This window comes from Bolinopsis microptera, chromosome 9, assembly GCF_026151205.1.
Source record: "Bolinopsis microptera isolate Bmic1 chromosome 9, MBARI_Bmic_1.0, whole genome shotgun sequence".
In the NCBI taxonomy this organism is placed as follows: Eukaryota; Metazoa; Ctenophora; class Tentaculata; order Lobata; family Bolinopsidae; genus Bolinopsis; species Bolinopsis microptera.
In genome coordinates, this window is record NC_087080.1 from 15629569 (window position 1) to 15652675 (window position 23107).

Genomic DNA, 23107 nt, shown 5'->3' on the forward strand with positions numbered 1-23107 from the left:
GTTCAATTTGAAAGTCGGAATTATCTTGCTGCACTCGGATCGTTCTGATTATATACTCTTGAACAGTTGCTTTTAATAGCTACCACCGAATATCACTCAATACAGTTGTATCAATAATTTGCCGTTCCTCATATTTGATTCTTAGTTGTATAGTTAAGGTGAGAGGTACCTGTGGAATTGACTTGGGTTGTGTGGTGTGTTTTCCCCAAGAAAACAATAAATGAATACTTCCTAAACCACCAAGTATGGGTATTACATACCAGACAAAGCTGTTGCAACAAATAGGTACTTGAGGATCTGCTCAACTACAAGCAACTTGCTAGAGTTGATGAGAGTGATGAGATTCGACCTCCCCTAAGCAAACTCTGCTCCTTCATCATACATGAAATGGCTCATTTCTTGCCAGTATAGGTCATGTTGCAGTTTGCCGATTGGTTCACTTAGACCTGCGCTGCCCAGGACCTGAACAAGGTAATTTACCTAGATGAGTTATTCCTTACGATTATACTACTCGGCCTGCTTTCATCATGTGCATAATGCATTGTGCATAGATAGAGCATCATTTGGTGGTGACAAAAGAAGCTACTCCACATCTCGCAAAAGTTAATTAGTAATTACTCATCTAGTTGCCTCATTGCCTAATTACTCATCTAGGTGCCTCATTGCTTTGCTAAGATTAGACCCTTTGGCAATAAGGTGCGGCAATAAGGTGCCGCGTCCTTATACGACTTTGTGCAAGCACTAGAAATCACTAACTGTCCCCGACAGTGAACAACAGACAAATGATTACCCTGCTTTATCAAACAATCCTCTGATTTGGTATGATAATATGTGCGAACATGTGAAATACGGATACCCCGCACATTTGGAAGCTAATATATCGTATATTTAGCACATTATATATTTAGGGAGTTACGTGTAATTTTATGGTTATTTGCATCTTTCAGGGCCATTTTTCTTGCACAAGTTCTGCGTGGAATGTAATCGTGTGACAGAGTTATGAAGGTATTACCCATGTTAACATACAGACCACACAATGGTATCTTTTGAATAGAAATATAACCACGATTATTCGCCCACGTGCTTTTGATCTAACATGACCTTGGAATTGATAATCGTGACTGTATGGCAATGACTGGCAATCATCATACCTACGACATAGATTGGAATTCATATTGTGTGCTGAACAAAGACATGTATTGTGTATCAATTCTCTCGTCTTTTAGTCTAAATCTGTGGTCAAATTTTTCTTATTGTTCTGCTTTTTGATTTTCTCTCGTGTAGATTGTGAGCGAGATGTATCTATCTAGATGTATCAGTATGTAATCGTGTGATTCAGTAACTATTTTAAGGCCTGCACGATATTCTGGCTGTTTCATTAATAATATTTTGAAGCAGTGCTCAACTGTGCAACAGATTCTCGTGATCTGATCTTACGAACGATGTGGTGACCGATCAACAATTGCTTTTTACACCCAAAACTGTGCGAAAAAGCGTGGCAAACTACTAACAGTACAAACATGCACAACAAATGGCAAATAGTGTGATTTTGCCCCACCGCGTTTTTATAGGGTTTCTAACAATGTTGACAGATGAAACAAGTCGTAGCTATTAAGGAGAACTTAAAACCTCGTCCAGTCTTGACCAAGGGCCGGGGGGGGGGGGGTTTCCGATTGTGAAAATTGTGAAATTTTACAATTTGGAAACTCAATTCACCATCTAAATCATGCACCATTTTCACCATTTTTCACCATTGGATACCCCCCTGACCAAGCGGCAATAAGGTGCCGCGTCCTCGGACGACTTTGTGCGAGCACAATAAATCACTAACTGTCCCCGACAGTGAACAACAGACAAATTATTACCCTGCTTTATCAAACAATCCTCTGATTTGGTATGATAATATGTGCGAACATGTGAAATACGGATACCCCGCACATTTGGAAGCTAATATATCGTATATTTAGCACATTATATATTTAGGGAGTTACGTGTAATTTTATGGTTATTTGCATCTTTCAGGGCCATTTTTCTTGCACAAGTTCTGCGTGGAATGTAATCGTGTGACAGAGTTATGAAGGTATTACCCATGTTAACATACAGACCACACAATGGTATCTTTTGAATAGAAATATAACCACGATTATTCGCCCACGTGCTTTTGATCTAACATGACCTTGGAATTGATAATCGTGACTGTATGGCAATGACTGGCAATCATCATACCTACGACATAGATTGGAATTCATATTGTGTGCTGAACAAAGACATGTATTGTGTATCAATTCTCTCGTCTTTTAGTCTAAATCGGTGGTCAAATGTTTCTTATTGTTCTGCTTTTTGATTTTCTCTCGTGTAGATTGTGAGCGAGATGTAACTATCTAGATGTATCAGTATGTAATCGTGTGATTCAGTAACTATTTTAAGGCCTGCACGATATTCTGGCTGTTTCATTAATAATATTTTGAAGCAGTGCTCAACTGTGCAACAGATTCTCGTGATCTGATCTTACGAACGATGTGGTGACCGATCAACAATTGCTTTTTACACCCAAAACTGTGCGAAAAAGCGTGGCAAACTACTAACAGTACAAACATGCACAACAAATGGCAAATAGTGTGATTCTGCCCCACCGCGTTTTTATAGGGTTTCTAACAATTTTGACAGATGAAACAAGTCGTAGCTATTAAGGAGAACTTAAAACCTCGTCCAGTCTTGACCAAGGGCCGGGGGGTTTCCGATTGTGAAAATTGTGAAATTTTACAATTTGGAAACTCAATTCACCATCTAAATCATGCACCATTTTCACCATTTTTCACCATTGGATACCCCCCTGACCAAGCGGCAATAAGGTGCCGCGTCCTCGGACGACTTTGTGCGAGCACAATAAATCACTAACTGTCCCCGACAGTGAACAACAGACAAATTATTACCCTGCTTTATCAAACAATCCTCTGATTTGGTATGATAATATGTGCGAACATGTGAAATACGGATACCCCGCACATTTGGAAGCTAATATATCGTATATTTAGCACATTATATATTTAGGGCTTTACGTGTAATTTTATGGTTATTTGCATCTTTCAGGGCCATTTTTCTTGCACAAGTTCTGCGTGGAATGTAATGGTGTGACAGAGTTATGAAGGTATTACCCATGTTAACATACAGACCACACAATGGTATCTTTTGAATAGAAATATAACCACGATTATTCGCCCACGTGCTTTTGATCTAACATGACCTTGGAATTGATAATCGTGACTGTATGGCAATGACTGGCAATCATCATACCTACGACATAGATTGGAATTCATATTGTGTGCTGAACAAAGACATGTATTGTGTACCAATTCCATCGTCTTTTAGTCTAAATCTGTGGTCAAATTTTTCTTATTGTTCTGCTTTTTGATTTTCTCTCGTGTAGATTGTGAGCGAGATGTAACTATCTAGATGTATCAGTATGTAATCGTGTGATTCAGTAACTATTTTAAGTCCTGCACGATATTCTGGCTGTTTAATTAATGATATTTTGAAGCAGATCAAGTGCTCAACTGTGCAACAGATTCTCGTGATCTGATCTTACGAACGATGTGGTGACCGATCAAGAATTGCTTTTTACACCCAAAACTGTGCGAAAAAGCGTGGCAAACTACTAACAGTACACACATGCACAACAAATGGCAAATAGTGTGATTTTGCCCCACCGCGTTTTTATAGGGTTTCTAACAATGTTGACAGATGAAACAAGTCGTAGCTATTAAGGAGAACTTAAAACCTCGTCCAGTCTTGACCAAGGGCCGGGGGGGGGGGGGGGGGGGGGGTTCCGATTGTGAAAATTGTGAAATTTTATAATTTGGAAACTCAATTCACCATCTAAATCATGCACCATTTTCACCATTTTTCACCATTGGATACCCCCCTGACCAAGCTTGTCGACATAGCAAACTCTAATTATATACATTCTATAATCTATATGCAGTGTTAAATATATAATAGTGTTAAAATGACTAATAGGTACTGGTTTTACATGTAGTTTTAAAGTATCATGTTGTCTCTGCTCTGGCGGAATATAGTACGTCTGTTTTGTCACGTGACAGTCTGTTTTGTCACGTGACAGTTTGTTTGGTCACGTGACAGCTGTTTACCAATTACCTGAGAAAACACAAAAGTGTTAGCAGTTTTCAGAGTTTAAAACGTAGTGGCAGCAAGTTTCAAACTTCAGTTAAAGAATGCGAAAGTTCAACTGTATAAAGCATGCGTCAACTAATCCGAAAAAAGTTATTTTGGAAGAAGAAATAATTCAGGAAGAAAGAAAATCCCTGTATTTAGTATCAGAAAATGAAGAAGAATCAGAAAATAGGAAGCTGGAAGTATCTTCTACCTTATATTCTTTCATGAAATCTACGTGTATACTTCAAGCTGTTGTTTATTTCGTTCTCTTTGGAACTCTGGTATTCTCTGGAATCGAAGGTAACAACGCAAAAGTCCGGAATTATGAATTATTCATCCAACAAGGAAAATTCAACAAATCAAATCTTGTAAATAAATCGATGGAGGATCACGCAATGTTCTACAATCGCAGCCTCAGAAGAGCGGATCTAGAATGTAAAGTGGCTAAACTTGATCTGTACGGATGGAACAACATGTCTTTTATGGATACCATGCTTTACAGCTACAGCATTATTTCCACTATAGGATGGGGTTTGCGTTTCCCTAAATCAATACTGTGCAAGGCTTTTACTCTGGTCTATGCAATAATCGGAATCCCGATTGTCTCTTTCTTAATCGGATGTATCGTGAAGCTGATGAAATCTGACGAGAGAGGACTCAAATATTCAGCTTTTGTAAGAAGGCGGTTTGGTAATTATAAAATGTTTGCTGCCTTTTGCGTCAAATTAGGAGCCGTATACACAGTCCTCCAAGGTTACCTCGCAACTAAAATGGTGTATGAGTACAGTGATGATGAAGATACCAAGAATATATATACGAAAGTGGGGTATTCTAGAGTCTGGAGTCTCACAGAGGGGATCTACTGCTATATCATAAATGGCATGACAACGATAGGATTCGGAGAACAGCACATTTTTGGACCAGGCTCAAAGTATGCGGGCCGAAGATTTCTAAGCATGTTATTTCAAATCTTTCTCCTGGTATTAGCGATCGCATTAATGGAACTGGGGTTTGAGGTTGTAACAAATTATTTTGATCGTTCGCTTGAAAAGAAGATGGAGAAAACATACCAAAAGGTGGATAGTATCAATCCCATAACCTACAGTGCAACCAATGGGGGGAATGGAGCCGCTAACTGTAACGGTAGTGCCATCAAGGCAGAGAAAGTTATGATTCAGGGTAGAGTGGTGATTAGAAAGTCAAGCAAAAGCTGGCTTAACTTGGTGTTGAGGCCGAGATAATTACACAAATGTATGGATGGACAGTTACAGTATCATTTCAAACACTGGTTGGGACATACATAGCAATTAACTATTAACCAAGTTTAGGATACACTACAGTGTGTAATTTGTTATTCTTAGGATTCAAATTCCCCAGTATCTCTTATTGGTTTTTTCGTTAATATCATGAGAACAGACGAAAAGAACATGAGACCTATAATAAAATATACGTTCGTATCAAAATGGTAATATTTAACTATTTTTAGACTTCTGCGGAGGGTGGGCTAGATTATTTGCAGTATTTGCGAGGGTTATCTTATAAAACCAACTTTTTAATAGTACTTAAGTAATGTCCAAGACAGATTGACTAATGTGAGACTTTCAGCTGTATCAAAAGTTTGCCTCTTTCTTTTTAAGACTGTCCATCTTATTTTTGTCATACTATTTCTTGTGTTTATTAATCAATTCTTCTTCATTGTAAAGGAAATTTTAGCAATTCAATTTTTTCTCATTTTTTGTCGTCTCCAAATGTCTCTAATTCAAATCAAAACACGAAGCCATGATACTATGGTGTCTAAAAATAAGTTCAATTTCAATCAAAACAAGGCATACCGCACTATAGCGGAGAGTTTAGGGTCACGTGTCACGTGTCACGTGACACGCAGCCATAAACCTGAGAGCAGAGTAACAGAGGAGTCATGGTTTTACGGATGCTGGATGTTAAAATTTGAAAAGTCGTATATAAATTCCATTAGATTCACCACGTCAATATTCTCACCCGGACTCCCGGAGCTAAATTATCAATTTATAAAACGTCCAACAAACAGTGATCCTTGAGTCTGACAAGTGACTTATTCCAGGGCCAATAAAGAACGAGCTGTACTACACGGACATCAACACGGGACGGTACCAGCTTCTGAGGACCACAACTAAAGATAGGGACGATGTTCCTATTGTCGGGATCAAAGTATCTTATCTTCATCAGGTTATTTTTCTAATAATTATTATTAGAAATTAAATTTAAATAATTATTTCTTATAATTCTAATTTGCCTGCTTTTGTGAGACCCTGATGTTTTTTTTACTGTTTTCACATTTGCCAAAATCAATCGTATTCAAAATGACACTCGTAAGAGAATCAAGCTCCTTCAAGAAGAGCATGCAGACACTCTTGCTGAAGAGATAAACGAAACTGATAGTTCTAGAGCATACTTTGCAGCCACTCGCCAACTAGCAGGTATCAAACGTGCTCCAACCATAAGTGTGCATGATGATAACTCTAACTTCATAGGTACAGACACTGGAAAAGCTGCTACACTAAAGAACCACTTTGAAGAGAAGTTCACTGCAAAACATACAGTTGAGCCTATTGACACTTTCTTTGATCAACCTAGTCCTCTCGCTGACCCTATTACTGCTATTGAAGTTGAGATAGCTGCTAAAGCTTTGAAGAATGGTAGAGCCACTGGGCCTGATGATATCCCAAGTGAATTGATTAAGTATGCAAACAGAAGTGTATTTCAGAAATATGCAGACTGTATAAATACCGCATTTGAAACAAACACCACCATAACATCTATTGGAAAAGGCAACATTACTCCACTCCAAAAGCCTAAGAAACCACTTGGTCCAGCAGCAAACATCAGACCTCTCACCCTCTCAAACTGCTCCAGAAAATTACTGTCAATGATTACCCTAAAACGTATCCAAGGCAAGCTAGATCAGTACACCTGTCCTACACAAAGTGCTTACAAGAGAGGTAGAAGTTGTGGCGATATAATTTGGTCTCAACGTATGCTAACCTCAGTGGTACTTAGAAAGCATTGGAGCTACCACAGAATGAGTATAGACATGTCAAGTGCCTTTGACACCATCAGCAGAGAAACAGTACTCAATGTTCTTGAAGATGCTGGCTGTACTAGTGATGAAATTAGGATGGTACGGCTCCTACTATCAAACACAGTGTTGAAAGTAAAAGTCAATAATACTGTATCAATTGAGTTCCATAGCACAACTGGAGCATTTCAAGGAGATGCACTATCAGGTAATCTATTTACAGTTGTTGAAGCCGCTGCACTTATTCACCTCAGATCTGTACTCTCCCAAGTATCATCAACACCTTACCCAGTGAATCATCCAATCCCTAATCCTCCTATCTCAGAAGAATTCATGCCACTCGAAACAGGATACTCTGATGATATTGACTTTAATAACACTGAACTTGCTCCACTCAAAGAAATGCTTCCTATCGCTAAAGATATATTCCAGCAGTGGGACCTTCATATCAATTCTTCCAAGACTGAATTTGTCCATTTTTATTTAGCAGATCCTAAACCCACTGTTAAACGCAAGGTGATTGTTGGAAAAGTGTATAGAGGTGATGAAGAGTGGCGCTCTAACAAAACTTTAGGATCGTTGATGTGCACTGTTAAGGATATCAAGAATCGAATATTCCTTGGTAATGTTGCCTTTAGTAAATTTCAGAAAGTTTGGATGAAGAGCAAGATTTCAGTCCAAAGGAAGATCAAAATCTACGAGGCACAAGTAGTCTCTATTCTACTCTACAACTGCAACTCCTGGGCTGCACCACTAGCTTCGTTGAATGAACTTGATATTGCTCATCGCAAACACCTCCGAAGAATCCTCAACATCAGATGGCCTACTGGGGTTATTTCTAATGAGGCACTCTATGCTCGTTGTTATGTCACTCCCTTGTCTGTGAGAGTCTCTAAGTTTCGATGGAGAATGTTAGGACATATCTTAAGAGGACAGGAAGACTCACCAGCATACACCTCTATGTTATTTGCTATAAATTCTGATATTTTTATGGAAGGGAGACGGGGTAGACCATGTTTAAACTTATTAGATGTTATTAGAAAAGACTTGACTAGTAGAAATCTTGATATTAGACTTAAGAATTTGACTGATTTCGAAGACCTTAGATTTTTAGCTTTAGATAGGGAGGAGTGGAAGAAGTTAGAAGATGGTTGATGTTTTTGTTTTCTTTTTTATGCGTTTTGATATCTATAAGGTGCCTAGGATGCTCTTTTAAAGAGATATTTCGTACTTTGAAAGATTTGCTACTTTCACATTTGCATGATCAAAGAAATCATAGACTTAGCAGGGGAAACGTGCGTATACTAGTGCGGTGGGTGTGGAATCGCACCATTGACCTAATACCGCACTTTTCCGCACCATCAACACAAAGGGAGGTGAATCTAAGCCAATGAATAACTCAAACTGGATCGCTATCCCTCAACAGATTGAAATTGAATCGCTTGATTAATTTACCCTATGATAATATAATTCGCAAACATTTTAGCTTATAATTATTTCCGAGAATTATTTCACTGAGCACTGATAATTTACCTCAAGTGCGCCACTGTTATTTGTTTTGAAACTTCCCATCAGCCAGTCTGAGGTGACTGGCCAGTGGCAGTCTGTCCTCATAATACTCTGGCAACCCTTCCGGAAAATGATCGGTTACCAGTGTCCACGACTTTTCGGGGAAATAATTCCCGGAAAATATTATAACGAATAATACCTTGACTTAGTATCGTCCCGGACTCGCCCGTAGCACTCAACAGCCAAGGTATTATTGTATTACATGAGGTTCGACTCTATTAAACGTTATATACTACTCTATTGAATATTTCATGTACACTCATGATGTTGGAAATTGGAATCTAATGGTGTATCATTACAATATTGAATACCTTGCCTCAATTAAGCTCATCGCCAGTCATCCTGCCCAGTACCTATCTAATTGTAAAAGTTTCTATGAGTAGAGGGTTATGAGGGTCATTCTAGAATTTTATGTCTTGAATTGTCAGGAAACTCGGTGTACTACATTAGCCTTGTAATTGATTTGATGTGTTAAACTAACCCAACTAAACAACCGTGTAATGCAACGCTATATAATATAGGTTGTATTATTCAACAGGGTAGTGTATATATATATACTACCCTGTTGAATAATCCAACCTGAGATAACCTAAAGGCTGCAAATTTGGCGAACTCTTCAGCTAAATTGCAGTGTTTTTTTCCCTCCACATTTGCAGCACATAAAACAGTTTTGGGCAGGTGCAGGATCGCACTATTTGCAAAATGTTACCGCACCTATATGTTGCCTCTGTAGTCTGTAGTGTAGGCTACGTTACACCTTAAATTAAAAGATTGGTTTCCATTAGATCGATTAAAACATTCGCTTCTCACTTCAGTATTTCATCGTTTTACTGAAAGACCGACCTTTCGAACTTTGGGACCTAAAGAGTCTTAACATCATTCGGGAAATGCCGGGAAATTTCCCGCCAGTCACCACTTTGGAGTGGTCTCCCACTCAAAACCACTCCCTGAAGCATGCTAAGGTTAGTTAATTTCCCTTTTACACGTACCAGTTAGTATTATTCCAAGAAACAAATCGTATTCCTCATTTTCTGGTTCTCCGCCCTATTACCAGGCTACTTCATCAAAACATTCGATATTTAATAAAACAGAACTGATTGGTTTCAAAATAGTTCCCAACTATAATGTTCAGTTCAGTAAAAAAGGAGAAGAGCCAGCAGGGATAATAGAACAGGTGACGAATCCGACTGACGGCCCAATTAGAGAGCACTTCGTTTTCACTGATACTGATGGGGTCGTGTACCATCTCATGGTGGAAGGTATGTTGCGTGGTATTTCCTTATCGTGGTTCGAGGATATCGAATATTTTGATAAATAAGCGGTTATCAAACCAGATGTTTATTATATGTTTATTTAGGTACCGTGATAAAAGAAGGTACACGTATTAATAAGCGGTTATCAAACCAGATGTTTATTATATGTTTATTTAGGTACCGTGATAAAAGAAGGTACACGTATTAATAAGCGGTTATCAAACCATTTGTTTATTACATGTTTATTTAGGTACCGTGATAAAAGAAGGTACACGTATTAATAAGCGGTTATCAAACCAGTTGTTTATTACATGTTTATTTAGGTACCGTGATAAAAGAAGGTACACGTATTAATAAGCGGTTATAAAACCAGATGTTTATTATATGTTTATTTAGGTACCGTGATAAAAGAAGGTAGACGTATTAATAAGCGGTTATAAAACGAGATGTTTGTTACATGTTTATTTAGGTACCGTGATAAAAGAAGGTACACGTATTAATAAGCGGTTATAAAACGCAATGTTTGTTACATGTTTATTTAGGTACCGTGATAAAAGAAGGTACACGTATTAATAAGCGGTTATCAAACCAGATGTTTGTTACATGTTTATTTAGGTACCGTGATAAAAGAAGGTACACGCATACCACCTGACTCTCAGACTGGGTTGATCAACAGTATAGCTTGGAGAGGTGATTTAATGGTGTTGGGTGACTCTACTGGACATCTGAGTTTCTGGGACCTGAAGGCAAGGTTAGTTTGGAAGTGTGTGAAATTATCTGTTAAAATAAGAATCGAATTTCATACTGTTGTTTATCTCATGAAACGTATTTGTGGATCAATATTTTGAGGAGATTTTCACAACTAAGATTTTGTTTTCCTTAATTAAATCCAGTAAAAGTGCGCACTTATCAAAGATCACTGTTTTCCAGACAATCAAGACTAGTTCCCACAAGTCGAGGAGCGATAAAGAAACTCTTGCTAGCTCCGGGAAGAAACACTCAGCTCCTGCTAGTCTTGTTTAATGATGGAGTGGAGATATGGGACTGTGCTGAAAGTGAGGTGGGTTTTTGTGAGGTGAACACTTCGGTTATATACTCTATGTTTACGTATGTTATGTCTGCATACAAATTGCATTGCAGTATGGTGGAAATGTTGTGTAAAACACAAGGTTCGCTCCGTCACGCGCAAGAGATGACGACTTTGGAAGGCGCTAAAACAATTCTTTTCATAATTGCAGTTTTTCAGCAGTTGAAAACGTGAGCATACGACGCGCTATTTCAGGTTTTATTATCATGTTGCCACGTGCGATGTGATTTATGAGCGCGAACCTCACGAACTGTACATTATCCAATATTTATGATTAGTTGCTTTTGTCAGAGTTAGTGTACCACCCAATCCGATAACAAATATGCCCCATACATTCCCCAGGTCCTGTCGTCTATCAAGTCCTCTAAGATTGGGGAGGTTGTTGACGTTGACTGGGGAGCAAGTGATAGACCGATTATTGTTAACGATTCGGGTGCTGTGCACATCATGGATGTTAACCTGGACACTGCACCCAACCCTGTCACTGCTTTGTCTCTTCATACCCCCATTTGGTTAGTCAGCCGTCAGGCGATTAAATAAACTTTGTTCAGCTTAGATGATTTTAGTTTCAATGTAAAGTAAGACTGATGCTGCACATACGATTTGATTTGAAACTTTTACACATTGTGTTGATAATAAGTTTAGGGAAGTTAACGTGTCTCGATTTCTGCAGGTTACCATTCATCTATAATCAGAAAGAAATGATGAACTTTAAGATATACATTCAACATATGGTGAGTTCTCACTTTCTCACACTATTGACAATTCTTGTCAATGATCGCAACCTTTCATTTGGTCGTCTACAAGGTTCAAATTTGGACTCTGTAAATTTGATTGATATTGAATACAATCAGGGTTGGCAAGAGAACTGGGATATGAAATGTCCAGCATCCTGCACTCCGATAATTTGGGACTCAATGTTGCACACCCTCAAACTGAGAGACAAGTTCTCAACCCTCTCTTTTCTGGAGCGCTGTCTCGTCACTGCAGGTCCGTTACTTTCTTGACTGCTTTCAAATGTTTTATCAAGGTTTTGTATTGAATTGTGATCTGATCTAAATTAAGATTCGTTTCTGGCACCAGGGCTTCTTTCAAACTATTCAAAATGAATCTCTGTTATCAAGAAACTGAGCAGTTTTCACAAATAACAATCACTCTTAATTATTCAATAATTACTTGAATTCCACTCAGCACTGTACGGAGACATGGTAGAATGGAGACTGTGGCAAGTTCTAGCATACTATCTTGATCAGAGCTCGCCTCTCTCATCAGCTTTCGATATAGTCCAGGATAACCAGAGCTATCTCAAAGATCAGGTTTGTTTTTAAGACCTCCTCTAGATGTCAAGAATTACCCATTTACCCTGATCTGTGATATCTTAGACCTCGCGGCATGTTGATCACACCTTTTCGTTTCAGACTAAGAGCCTGGCAGTTCAGGAGAAGTGTCGGAGCACTTACTCTCACAGGCAGCACTCTATTCATCGGCACATTCTGTTAGGTACATTACTGGGGGGGGGGGGGGGGGGGGGGGGGGGGGCACTTACTCTCACAGGCAGCACTCTATTCATCGGCACATTCTGTTAGGTACGTTACTGGGGGGGGGGGGGGGGGGGGGGGGGGGGGGGAGCACTTACTCTCACAGGCAGCACTCTATTCATCGGCACATTCTGTTAGGTACATTCTGTTAGGTACATTCTGTTAGGTACATTCTGTTAGGTACATTCTGTTAGGTACATTCTGTTAGGTACATTCTGTTAGGTACATTCTGTTAGGTACATTCTGTTAGGTACATTCTGTTAGGTACATTCTGTTAGGTACATTCTGTTAGGTACATTCTGTTAGGTACATTCTGTTAGGTACATTCTGTTAGGTACATTCTGTTAGGTACATTCTGTTAGGTACATTCTGTTAGGTACATTCTGTTAGGTACATTCTGTTAGGTACATTCTGTTAGGTACATTCTGTTAGGTACATTCTGTTAGGTACATTCTGTTAGGTACATTCTGTTAGGTACATTCTGTTAGGAACATTACTGTTAGGCACATTACTGTTAGGCACATTACTGTTAGGTACATTATTTGGGGGGGGGGGGTCCTGTTTTTTTGTACGGTTTTGTCCGTGCGGTACCCTATATTTTCAAGACGGACAAAAAATAGGGCGGACAAAAACGGACAAAGAAAACATGAGCCCCCTCCCCCCCTAAGTAGGGACCAAGTTGACCACACCCCTACTTCTCGAATTCAGGAAACACGGATAAACCAGTGCAGTTGTTACTTGAAGTTGAGCAGGACTCTCCTAACTTCTATCAGGATTGTTTGAGAGCTTCTCTTATTTCCAGCGTATCTGACAGCGAGGTTCGTTCATTTTATTTTTATAGATCTCGTTTAAAACAGATAGGAGTCATCTTTATACTTGAGTTTTGATGACCTATCCACTCACACCATATTATCGGCTACCCTCGCTACCAGCGATGTGACCATGTAGTTTCTACATTAGTTCACTGTGTGAAGCTCGTTGTTGCTATTATATTTCTGACACTACATTCAGTACACGGTGGACAGTGACACGACCTACTTGAGCAGCAAGCTGAGTAGCGGTCCCCAGCAGCCTCTTGAGCGAGTGAGAATAACACGTGTGACACTCTTTAAGTGATGAGACCGTAGATTATTGCGTGATTTGATCTCAGTTTGCGTGATGAGATTTTAAAGTTATGATTTGATGTCGCTTTCCGTGATTCGTATGCACAGTAGATTCACCCCATTTTATTTATAAGCGTGTGATGCGACTTTGATTATGTGAATGGGTACGTTTCTAGCATTTTGACACATTATTTCTCATTTATCTGTCATTTATTGTACTTACATAAACTTGGCTGGTTCCATTCGATATTGATCCTTGACCTTGTCTTATGTTCTTGGACATGGATTTCAATTTCCCTGAAATCTTAGGAATGCCACTCTTCCATTTGGACATGAACCATACTATGAACCATTTACAATTCTCTTTTTCTTCTCCATTTTCTTCGGAATCTTAATATGTCAAAAGTTTTGGAATCGCATCTCCCATTGAATATGTTCCATTCCCATCCTCATTCCTCATTGTTATAGTTGTGAAGTTTCTGGGTTGCATGACTATACATACTTTATTATCTTAATAAATGTGCGGTAAATATATTAGGATTTAGGAGTGTACACCGAAGTGAGCCTGAAGTTTCCCATACCCTCCATTATTCTCTCGAAGGCACGAAAGATTCAGTCAGCCCTACTCTGAAATCTAAGCTCTAAAATAAGTCAAGACTTTATTTTCATCATATTCACTCCACACCGCAGGTGGCACAAAGTACAATAAAACTAGTGGCTACAAACCTGATAGCAAACGATCACCTGCTCGAGGGATGCCAGCTGCTATGTCTTATCAAGAAAGCTGTCGACGCTTGCAGGTACGTATTTCAAATGTTAGCAATGACGGTAACCGTTTTAGCAAGTATAAAGATCTTAGAGTGCAAAAGTAGACAACTTAGTTTTAACCGGGATATAAGCATCGTTATTAATCTAACATGTAAGTTTACACTTTACACTTTGTATATCTTGGAACTGCTTATTAAGCAATCCGACACTCCGCTTCAAGTATGTTATTTCCAATTAAAAACATGTATAAAGTTAAATTTATTAACAACATTTTATAATTTGTTAACAACATATATAATATAGAATTACGCACTATAAGCCCCAAAATATTAAACCGTGTTTAAATGTTGCCAGGTATATGCAGAACTTCCATCACTACAACGAGGCTATATGGCTCGCTAAAGTAGCTCTGAGCAGAGATGAGTATTTCGAGGTAAAAACTACCACTTTTAACCGCCTGGCGCCTACCGGTATTTTAGTATCGTACCGTATACGTATTACGTGAGCCAAACTTTTTCCATTTTAAACACCCCTACCCTCCATAAATTTTGAAACTCAATAATTTAGACGTTTTAATCAACTATATAATGTAGTGGAGTACTACTTGTACACGTGCCTGAAATATGCAGTGTAACTGTTACAACAGAACAATAGGTAGCTTGCTAAGAGAGTGTCCCCTAGTCTAGGGAGTAGCTAAGGATCCATTGGATCTATGCGATCTCCTCGGTCGACTGATAGGAAACTTAATTGAGGGTTAAATGAGTTAAAAGTTCAAAAAACCTCCTAGGATACCCCTTCACTCTTCCGTGCATACTGTAAACATAGTACTATTAACTATCATTAACTATTATGAGAGCTAAAATATAACCGCCAGGTAACCAGGTAACCAGGTAACCAGGTAACCAGGTAACCAAAACGTATAACCGCCAGGTAATGAAGTACTACATAGACCTGCTGGTCAACAACGGATCCAGACATCTGGGTATACTGCTGGCTATATCACTTCACTATTTCGATAAAGCAGCCGAGATTCTTCTTGCTACCAAACTTGTCACTGTTAGTATCTTTAACAGTTGCTATAAATCAAACTTATTAGCCAACCTTGCTGTTTTGATAACTACAAATTGCATTTTCAACAAGGCTACTCTGACTGTAGTTCTTATTTGAGGGTAGAGTGAACTCTGCAGCCAATATGTTGAGTATCTTACTTTTTTTTCTTTTTTTTACCACATACCCTTCCTCAGATCGCAGCTCCACTAGTGGAGTCGTGTATAGAAGCAGGAAAGTGGCCGGACACCGGCTCTGACATTAAAGACAGGGTATTTGTAGAGTATGCTAAGTACATGGTGTCCCTGAACAACGTGGAACTAGCCCTGAAGTACTGTGATATGGGAGGGGAGAAGGGGAAACAGCTGGGGGAGGAACTCAGAATTTGTGCTCAGTAAAGTTTGATAAAACAGATGGACAGAAAGTTAAAAGAAAACAGAAATATAAAGGAAAAAGAAGGTGAAAAGTCTGATTTCCGGAGAGGTAAGTGCAGAACAATTTTCAGTTTAAATAGCAAGGACTCTATTTTATAAATTGGAGCTGACAGTGCAGTTTGCAATTGCAATCTTACAAAATGATTAATATTTGGGACTTAAGCTAAAACTTAAATGTATTTCACAGTTTTGATACGCGAGTTATATAGCATAAGTTGTATAGTATCTTTGAAAGAATTATGAATTTCGCTTCAATTGGAAATTGAAATTCACGAAAATTATTGTGATGTAATGCCCTCAAAAGCAAACTACTGTATTTAATTGATATGACCTACGTTTTGAGTGTTGCTGATTTTGGTATTCGTATTCATTTTGACTGATTTATTTTGAATGTTTAATTTTACTCCTTAGCTTTACTATTGAATGGATATAACACAAATTGACATCACGTGCCATTGTTCACCCACTCATCTCCATTCTCCATTAACAATTAATTCCGTCCGAACACGAATTATTGACACACAACTGTACACGTTAACTTCATTTCAGAAGTAAACTTTCAGACACTTTCAGATGTTTATATAGATATGATAACATTGCAATTATATACTTGACAATAGAGCTACGATTGAATAGGGCCAGGGAGCTTTTTGAAGTACTTGCTAAATTGACTTCAATCCCGAATAGTGACTCCAAGCTGAACTAAAATTAAATATGTCCAGTCAAGCACGATGTGACTCTGACATCTAGTTTGAAATGGGTCATCCTGGAGTCCAAACTGTTCTATTCATAAGCTCTGAATCAATATCCACGCCAATGCCATCATATGACAACATTATAAGCAGAAAGCAAAGCTTTACTCCTTCATAATAACATTATAAATCATTTCTCAGCCTTGAACTTCAACTGTTTATTCAACTCAATCACATGACAGTTATCTCTCCCCGCTGAGAATCGTTTTGGTTCTCTAAAACGTAAGAATATTCCAGATTGTTCCTTAATGTTTTTAGAATTTACCTCCTCTTCTGCTAATCTCTGTCGTTCCCTCTTCGTGTGATACGGTGTCAGAGGCTTACCTGGAATGCTCCGCTATAATATCCACTGTTTCAAAAGATGTGCACCTCGACGGGCAATATCTTCAAGGTTACATCAGAAATGTATTACAAACTGTGATATTCAAATGGGATCTCTTTTTGAGAGACTGATGGTAAATGGTAATGGTGCAATCTAAATAAACTCATGTTTATTAATATAATAAATATAATAATAATACTGACCAGGGGCTTGGTAATGGTGCAATCTAAATAAACTCATGTAATCCTGCACACTGACCAGGGGCGTGGTAATGGTGCAATCTAAATAAACTCATGTAATCCTGCATACTGACCAGGGGCGTGGTAATGGTGCAATCTAAATAAACTCATGTAATCCTGCACACTGACCAGGGGCGTGGTAATGGTGCAATCTAAATAAACTCATGTAATCCTGCATACTGACCAGGGGCGTGGTAATGGTGCAATCTAAATAAACTCATGTAATCCTGCACACTGACCAGGGGCGTGGTAATGGTGCAATCTAAATAAACTCAAGTAATCCTGCATACTGACCAGGGGCGTGGTAATGGTGCAATCTAAATAAACTCAAGTAATCCTGCATACTGACCAGGGGCGTGATAGTAAGGTTTGGTGACCTGCATGTGTCTCCCTCTCTCCAGTACTAACAAGCACCTGTTCAGGTGGTTGCTCATCCAGCTGTTTGTACTGGTCACGTGCTTCGTGCTCATGGAAACCACTTTCTGGGGTATTTCACACGTGTTATTTGTGGGGTATTACATGTAAATTACACACGTGTTATTTGTGGGGTATTACACACGTGTTATTTGTGGGGTATTACGCACGTGTTATTTGTGGGGTATTACACACGTGTTATTTGTAGGGTATTACACACGTGTTATTTGTGGGGTATTACACACGTGTTATTTGTGGGGTATTACACACGTGTTATTTGTGGGGTATTACGCACGTGTTATTTGTGGGGTATTACACACGTGTTATTTGTGGGGTATTACACACGTGTTATGTGTGGGGTATTACACACGTGTTGTTTGTGGGGTATTACGCACGTGTTATTTGTGGGGTATTACACACGTGTTATTTGTGGGGTATTACATGTAAATTACACACGTGTTATTTGTTGGGTATTACACACGTGTTATTTATGGGGTATTACACACGTGTTATTTGTGGGGTATTACACACGTGTTATTTGTAGGGTATTACACACGTGTTATTTGTGGGGTATTACATGTACGTGTTATTTGTGGGGTATTACGCACGTGTTATTTGTGGGGTATTACACACGTGTTATTTGTGGGGTATTACACACGTGTTATTTGTGGGGTATTACACACGTGTTATTTGTGGGGTATTACACACGTGTTATTTGTGGGGTATTACACACGTGTTATTTGTGGGGTATTACACACGTGTTATTTATGGGGTATTACACACGTGTTGTAGTGACTTATATTCTGGGATAATTAATAATGTACTATGTAGTCACTAGTCTGAAAAGTAAAAATATTAACATGTGCGTCTCGCGGAGGCTTAACTCTTAATTGATACAATATGAAATAACAAAATAGAAAGGTGAATCATAGGTGCAAAAATCAGTTTGATGTCACTTCCTGATTGTATCCTACCTTAACATGGTTAGTTTGATGTCACTTCCTGATTGTATCCTACCTTAACATGGTTAGTTTGATGTCACTTCCTGATTGTATCCTACCTTAACATGGTTAGTTTGATGTCACTTCCTGGTTGTATCCTACCTTAACATGGTTAGTTTGATGTCACTTCCTGATTGTATCCTACCTTAACATGGTTAGTGATCTGGTTCCTTCTTTCCTTCCTCTTTTCTAAAGTAGCATGGGAGTGTTTCAGTTCCTCGTTCAGCAAATTGTTGTTCCTCAGGGCTCTCTGGGAGGGACTAAAAGTCAGCACAGTGTTTATTCTATTAAAATAATATGGGAGCTATCAACATTTAACGAGATTTTTGCACATTTGTCACATTTAGGTTCTTTGTCCTGTACTGTGTGAATGTGGAGGAAAGAAAAAAACATGTGTGTGAAGATAATAAATTAGAATATAAACGAACTTGAACTTGAACATGTGTGAAGATGATAAATTAGAATATAAACGAACTTGAACTTTCTTTGAAAAAAACTGTTCCTTCGTACGGAGTCCTAATTCCTTAATTTCCGGAAGCTTTATCATCTTTTGAGCACTTAGAGATTCACTTATCACGTTAAATTATGCCAAAACTTTCCTATTTCCAACAAATCTAACGAAACTAACTCTGTTCGAACGTGCAGAAAATGTTTTTTATTCAGAATAGTATAGTGGACAACATTCAGCACCATCTTAATAAGTTAATACAAGCACTGATGATTTTGACAAAAACGCATATTAGTACTACATGACAAAATATTAAACCGTTTTGAACGTTCAGATTTTTGTTGGTGTCCAGATTAAATCTTCAACGAACGAAAAGCTTTCAAACAAATGTTTAAGCTAGACAAATTGCGTTGACTGTTTTAGCTTAAACTGACGGAATAAACTCGTCAATTAACATAGAAAAAGGCATCCAAGTTGGTTAGGAGTGCTGTTTCTACTCATTCGATTGCAAGCAGTGATGCAGCGGTTGTACATGATTTTCACAAATGTTTGACCACAATTTCGAAGATAAAATTATACTAATTTGCATCACAGGGATCGCTCATAACCATACTCACATTGAAGGAGTAAAGCTTTGCTTTCTGCTTCCTTTTAGTCGTGGGGCTACGTTTTTTAGAGCTCTCAGCGCGACTTTCTGTGTCACTACCAGCCATGATGACAAAATAATACAACGAAAATGTAATAAAAATCTACAAGTGTGTGAGCCGACTGCAAATACTGAACATTATGACGTTTTGAAGTCCGATATATATCAGTGCACATTGCACAATACTCTTCAACAGGACACCGGCAGTGCTCTATGCTTGTCAATCTTGATTTCTCAACTTTTTTATGGATATCTATATTATTTGATTTAAAAACTGCCGTACTATGTTCTTTGCCATAGCGAGTTTATTTGTGAATATTGGCTATCAAAGTTTTAAGAAGAATTAAATAAAAGTTTAATTTTAAATTCTCTTCGCAAGCAGATTATCGCTTTGTGTCCCTGAACCAGTAACTCTATCAAAATATACAGATTAATTAAAATAATCAACATTTACGCTTATGTCACTAAAAAAACTTTGTCAAGATACATTGGAACTTGCCATGTAAATATGATATGTTAAAATAGTTTCAATCGTGAATGCGTCTATAATCGTAAGTATTGCACTAATACAGACACTTTTCTCATTTCTACGTAGAGTTTATCAGTAGTTAACTGATACTGATAGCAAACTGAAATTCAGACTCTCGCCTTTATTCTTCAACCATTCAAGGTAATTTAAGCTCTTTTGACTCTTGGGGATGGCTCTTGAAATCGGAGCCGTTAACCAAGAATATTTTCAATCTATTCTTCTTCTTCTGGCTCTTCTTCTGGTTCTTCTTCTGGCTCCTCCTCAGGTTCTTCTTCTGGCTCCTCCTCAGGTTCTTCTTCTGGCTCTTCCTCAGCCTCCGGTTCCTCTTCGGCTTCCTCTTCTACTTCGGCTTCTTCTTCAACCTCCGGTTCCTCTACGGCTTCCTCTTCTACTTCCGGTTCGGCTTCTTCTTCTGCTTCCGGTTCGGCTTCTTCTTCTGCTTCCGGTTCGGCTGCTTCTTCTGCTTCTGCTTCCGGTTCTGCTTCTGCCTCTGCTTCAGCTTCAGCTTCTGCTTCGGGTTCTGCTTCACCTTCGGGTTCTGCTTCCGCTTCAGCGTCTGCTTCCGCTTCAGTGTCTGCCTCAGGTTCAACACCTTCTCCAACTTCAGCTGGGGCTGCTTCCACTGCCTCCTCACCTTCAGCTGCTGGAGCATCTTCTGATGGAACCTCCACTGGCTCTCCCTCTGCAGGCTCTCCCTCAACTGCTTCACCTTCAGCTGCTTCACCTTCAGCAGGGGCCGCTTCAACCGGAGCCTCGGCATCTTCACCTTCTGCTCCAGCTGGAGCAGCCTCGACAGCTACATCGTCTGCTAGTGCATCTCCGTCTGCTTCAACGTCCTCTATAACTGCGTCTCCCTCTGCAGGTTCCACAGATACACCATCTTCTGCAGGTGGTGCTGATGCCACATCACTTGGTGGTGCATCACCTGGCGCCACAATAATGGTATCTCCTTGATTAATAGTTATGTTAACATCTTGGTCAGGCTGATCATGGTCATGATGATGATGATGGATCACCTGCTGAACCACTATGACGTCTGGATCATTACTGGAACAACTCTCCATACTCCAATCACTGAACTCGATTGAAACTGAAATACCATCGCTGTTCTTCTCTCGCTTCTTCTTCTTCTTCTTTACCTTCTTCTTCTTCGATTTTGCTTTGCCAGACTTCTTTTTGGGTTTTTTCTCAACCGCTTTCCCATCTGAGTCTGAGTCTGAGTTAACATGGCCATTGTCCGCGACTACTCTCGCTGGCTTGGCGGGAGATTCTGTTTTGGCTGGTTTAGTTGGAGTCGTGGGTTTTGAGTTGTGGTCTGATTTAAGGGCCTGTGGGTCTACGTGGATCACCTCTTTGCTTCCACAAGTCCCCATGTTGCTTTTACCCAAGTTAAAGGACGCTACCTTTTGATCATTCTGAGAGAAGTGAGATTAGTTTACTAATTACAAAGGCAATACCAATTTAACTGATTTCTTAGTAGTTTTAAATAATTCAATGACAAATAACAAGATTGCAGATTAAATCATCTTCAATAAATGAACAAACAACACTTAAGCTTCATATTAGTTATTACTAACATCACATTGTGGAACTTATTACAGTAACTGAAGTATTTTTAGTGGGAACGTCCGCAGAATGTTTAAGTGCACAAATTGCATGCGAAACAACCATACTGATATACGATACTCAGTGACTCACGCTCTACATCAATACGTTTGATATGAGGTGTTGCCATGACAACCCTTGGTAACAACTAACATATTATGCAGCTTTGCTCACGGATTATATACTTCTTTATTGTACAACCATACAACCAGTGAAATCAGTGACCACACTGTTGATACCATGTTACCATGGATCTTCATTCGTCTAATTGATTTAACAGAACTAAATGGTAATCTCCTTGAAAGTAGAGAGATTGTACAGGCCAGGATGTCGCGTCGTAAATCATAAAGTTGATAAAATTAAGGAATTAAGTTAAGTTCAAATAGGCTGGAGGCCACTTTTCCTGTGCCCCGTCCATTTCAAAGCATTCAATTTCATGCCCGACATTCGCTAACAAAATAAAGCATCGCATCGAAAAGTCACAGAGACAAAGTAATATTCTCTTAAACGGCATGTTGTTATGCTCCGGTTGCCATGGTAACACGTTGCATTTATGTCAGCATGCAAGTGGACCTGGCAAGCTTAGATTAAGCTACATTGTAATAGTAGTACGTGGAAGAATTTCAAGAATTCCAACTAGTAGACAGTGGCACTTCAAACGTACTTCAATGTAACAATGTTGATAGAAAATTTGTTTCATTCTGAGTCGGAATCAGAAAATCCTGTGTTAGAGGCAATTGATTCGTACATTTTCAAAAGATTTGTTGACACCTGATTGGCTCCTTCAGAAATTATAATAACTTACAAACCTCTCCAAGTACATCGTGAAATCATGTATTCAGCCGTTCCTTCGAAAAGCCTAGACCGCAGTAAAATAAAATCTCGCCAAGGCTTGTAATGAAATACATTTGCTTTGGCTTAAACTGGTGTGCCAAAACGGGCGGATGATTTCAGAAATACTTTAGCATGTTGACCAAGATTCACCATTAAAACTTGAGCAACAAATGCACTAATTTGGTATAACCTTTGGTTCCAGTACAATAGATACCCTCTTAATTTACTACTATTACAACACGATTTATAACTATTACAAAGAGGCAAATGAAAGCTTTATAAAACTATTG

At 38.9% G+C, this 23107-nt stretch overlaps 4 protein-coding genes across 6 annotated transcripts in view; 2 read left to right on the forward strand and 2 right to left on the reverse strand.

Moving 5' to 3' along the window:
* The window catches only part of LOC134821139 (WD repeat-containing protein 11-like), a 47387-nt gene extending 30957 nt beyond the window's left edge, over positions 1–16430 (forward strand). Inside the window, exons 11-26 of one of the 2 annotated variants that reach the window (XM_063831803.1) lie at positions 6254–6378; positions 9613–9759; positions 9930–10056; positions 10666–10801; positions 10981–11110; positions 11480–11649; positions 11811–11871; positions 11992–12127; positions 12329–12453; positions 12556–12637; positions 13384–13493; positions 13687–13758; positions 14469–14578; positions 14901–14979; positions 15477–15602; positions 15791–16430. In XM_063831803.1, coding sequence (XP_063687873.1) covers positions 6254–6378; positions 9613–9759; positions 9930–10056; positions 10666–10801; positions 10981–11110; positions 11480–11649; positions 11811–11871; positions 11992–12127; positions 12329–12453; positions 12556–12637; positions 13384–13493; positions 13687–13758; positions 14469–14578; positions 14901–14979; positions 15477–15602; positions 15791–15991 — 1937 coding nt within the window. In that variant the 3' untranslated portion in view covers positions 15992–16430. The remainder of the gene's footprint in view (positions 1–6253; positions 6379–9612; positions 9760–9929; positions 10057–10665; positions 10802–10980; positions 11111–11479; positions 11650–11810; positions 11872–11991; positions 12128–12328; positions 12454–12555; positions 12638–13383; positions 13494–13686; positions 13759–14468; positions 14579–14900; positions 14980–15476; positions 15603–15790) is intronic. The other variant, XM_063831804.1, reaches the window with a different exon arrangement.
* Positions 1–23107, forward strand: part of LOC134821433 (protein KRI1 homolog) — a 72492-nt gene that overhangs the window by 44221 nt on the left and 5164 nt on the right. The gene's annotated exons all lie outside the window — the stretch shown is intronic.
* LOC134821142 (uncharacterized) lies at positions 16398–19916 on the reverse strand. 2 transcript variants are annotated; one of them, XM_063831808.1, is made up of 4 exons: positions 19821–19916; positions 18901–19005; positions 17690–17822; positions 16398–17103 (listed from the first exon to the last, which is right to left on the reverse strand). In XM_063831808.1, the coding sequence occupies exons 1-4, from the start codon at positions 19914–19916 to the stop codon at positions 16910–16912; spliced, it is 528 nt and encodes a 175-aa protein (XP_063687878.1). In that variant the 3' UTR covers positions 16398–16909. The 2 variants fall into 2 exon arrangements, with proteins under 2 accessions (XP_063687878.1, XP_063687879.1); XM_063831809.1 differs by lacking the exon at positions 19821–19916 and adding an exon at positions 19231–19449.
* LOC134821140 (protein TsetseEP-like) lies at positions 19941–21874 on the reverse strand. The gene has a single exon (XM_063831805.1). The coding sequence runs from the start codon at positions 21749–21751 to the stop codon at positions 20591–20593; it is 1161 nt and encodes a 386-aa protein (XP_063687875.1). The 5' UTR covers positions 21752–21874; the 3' UTR covers positions 19941–20590.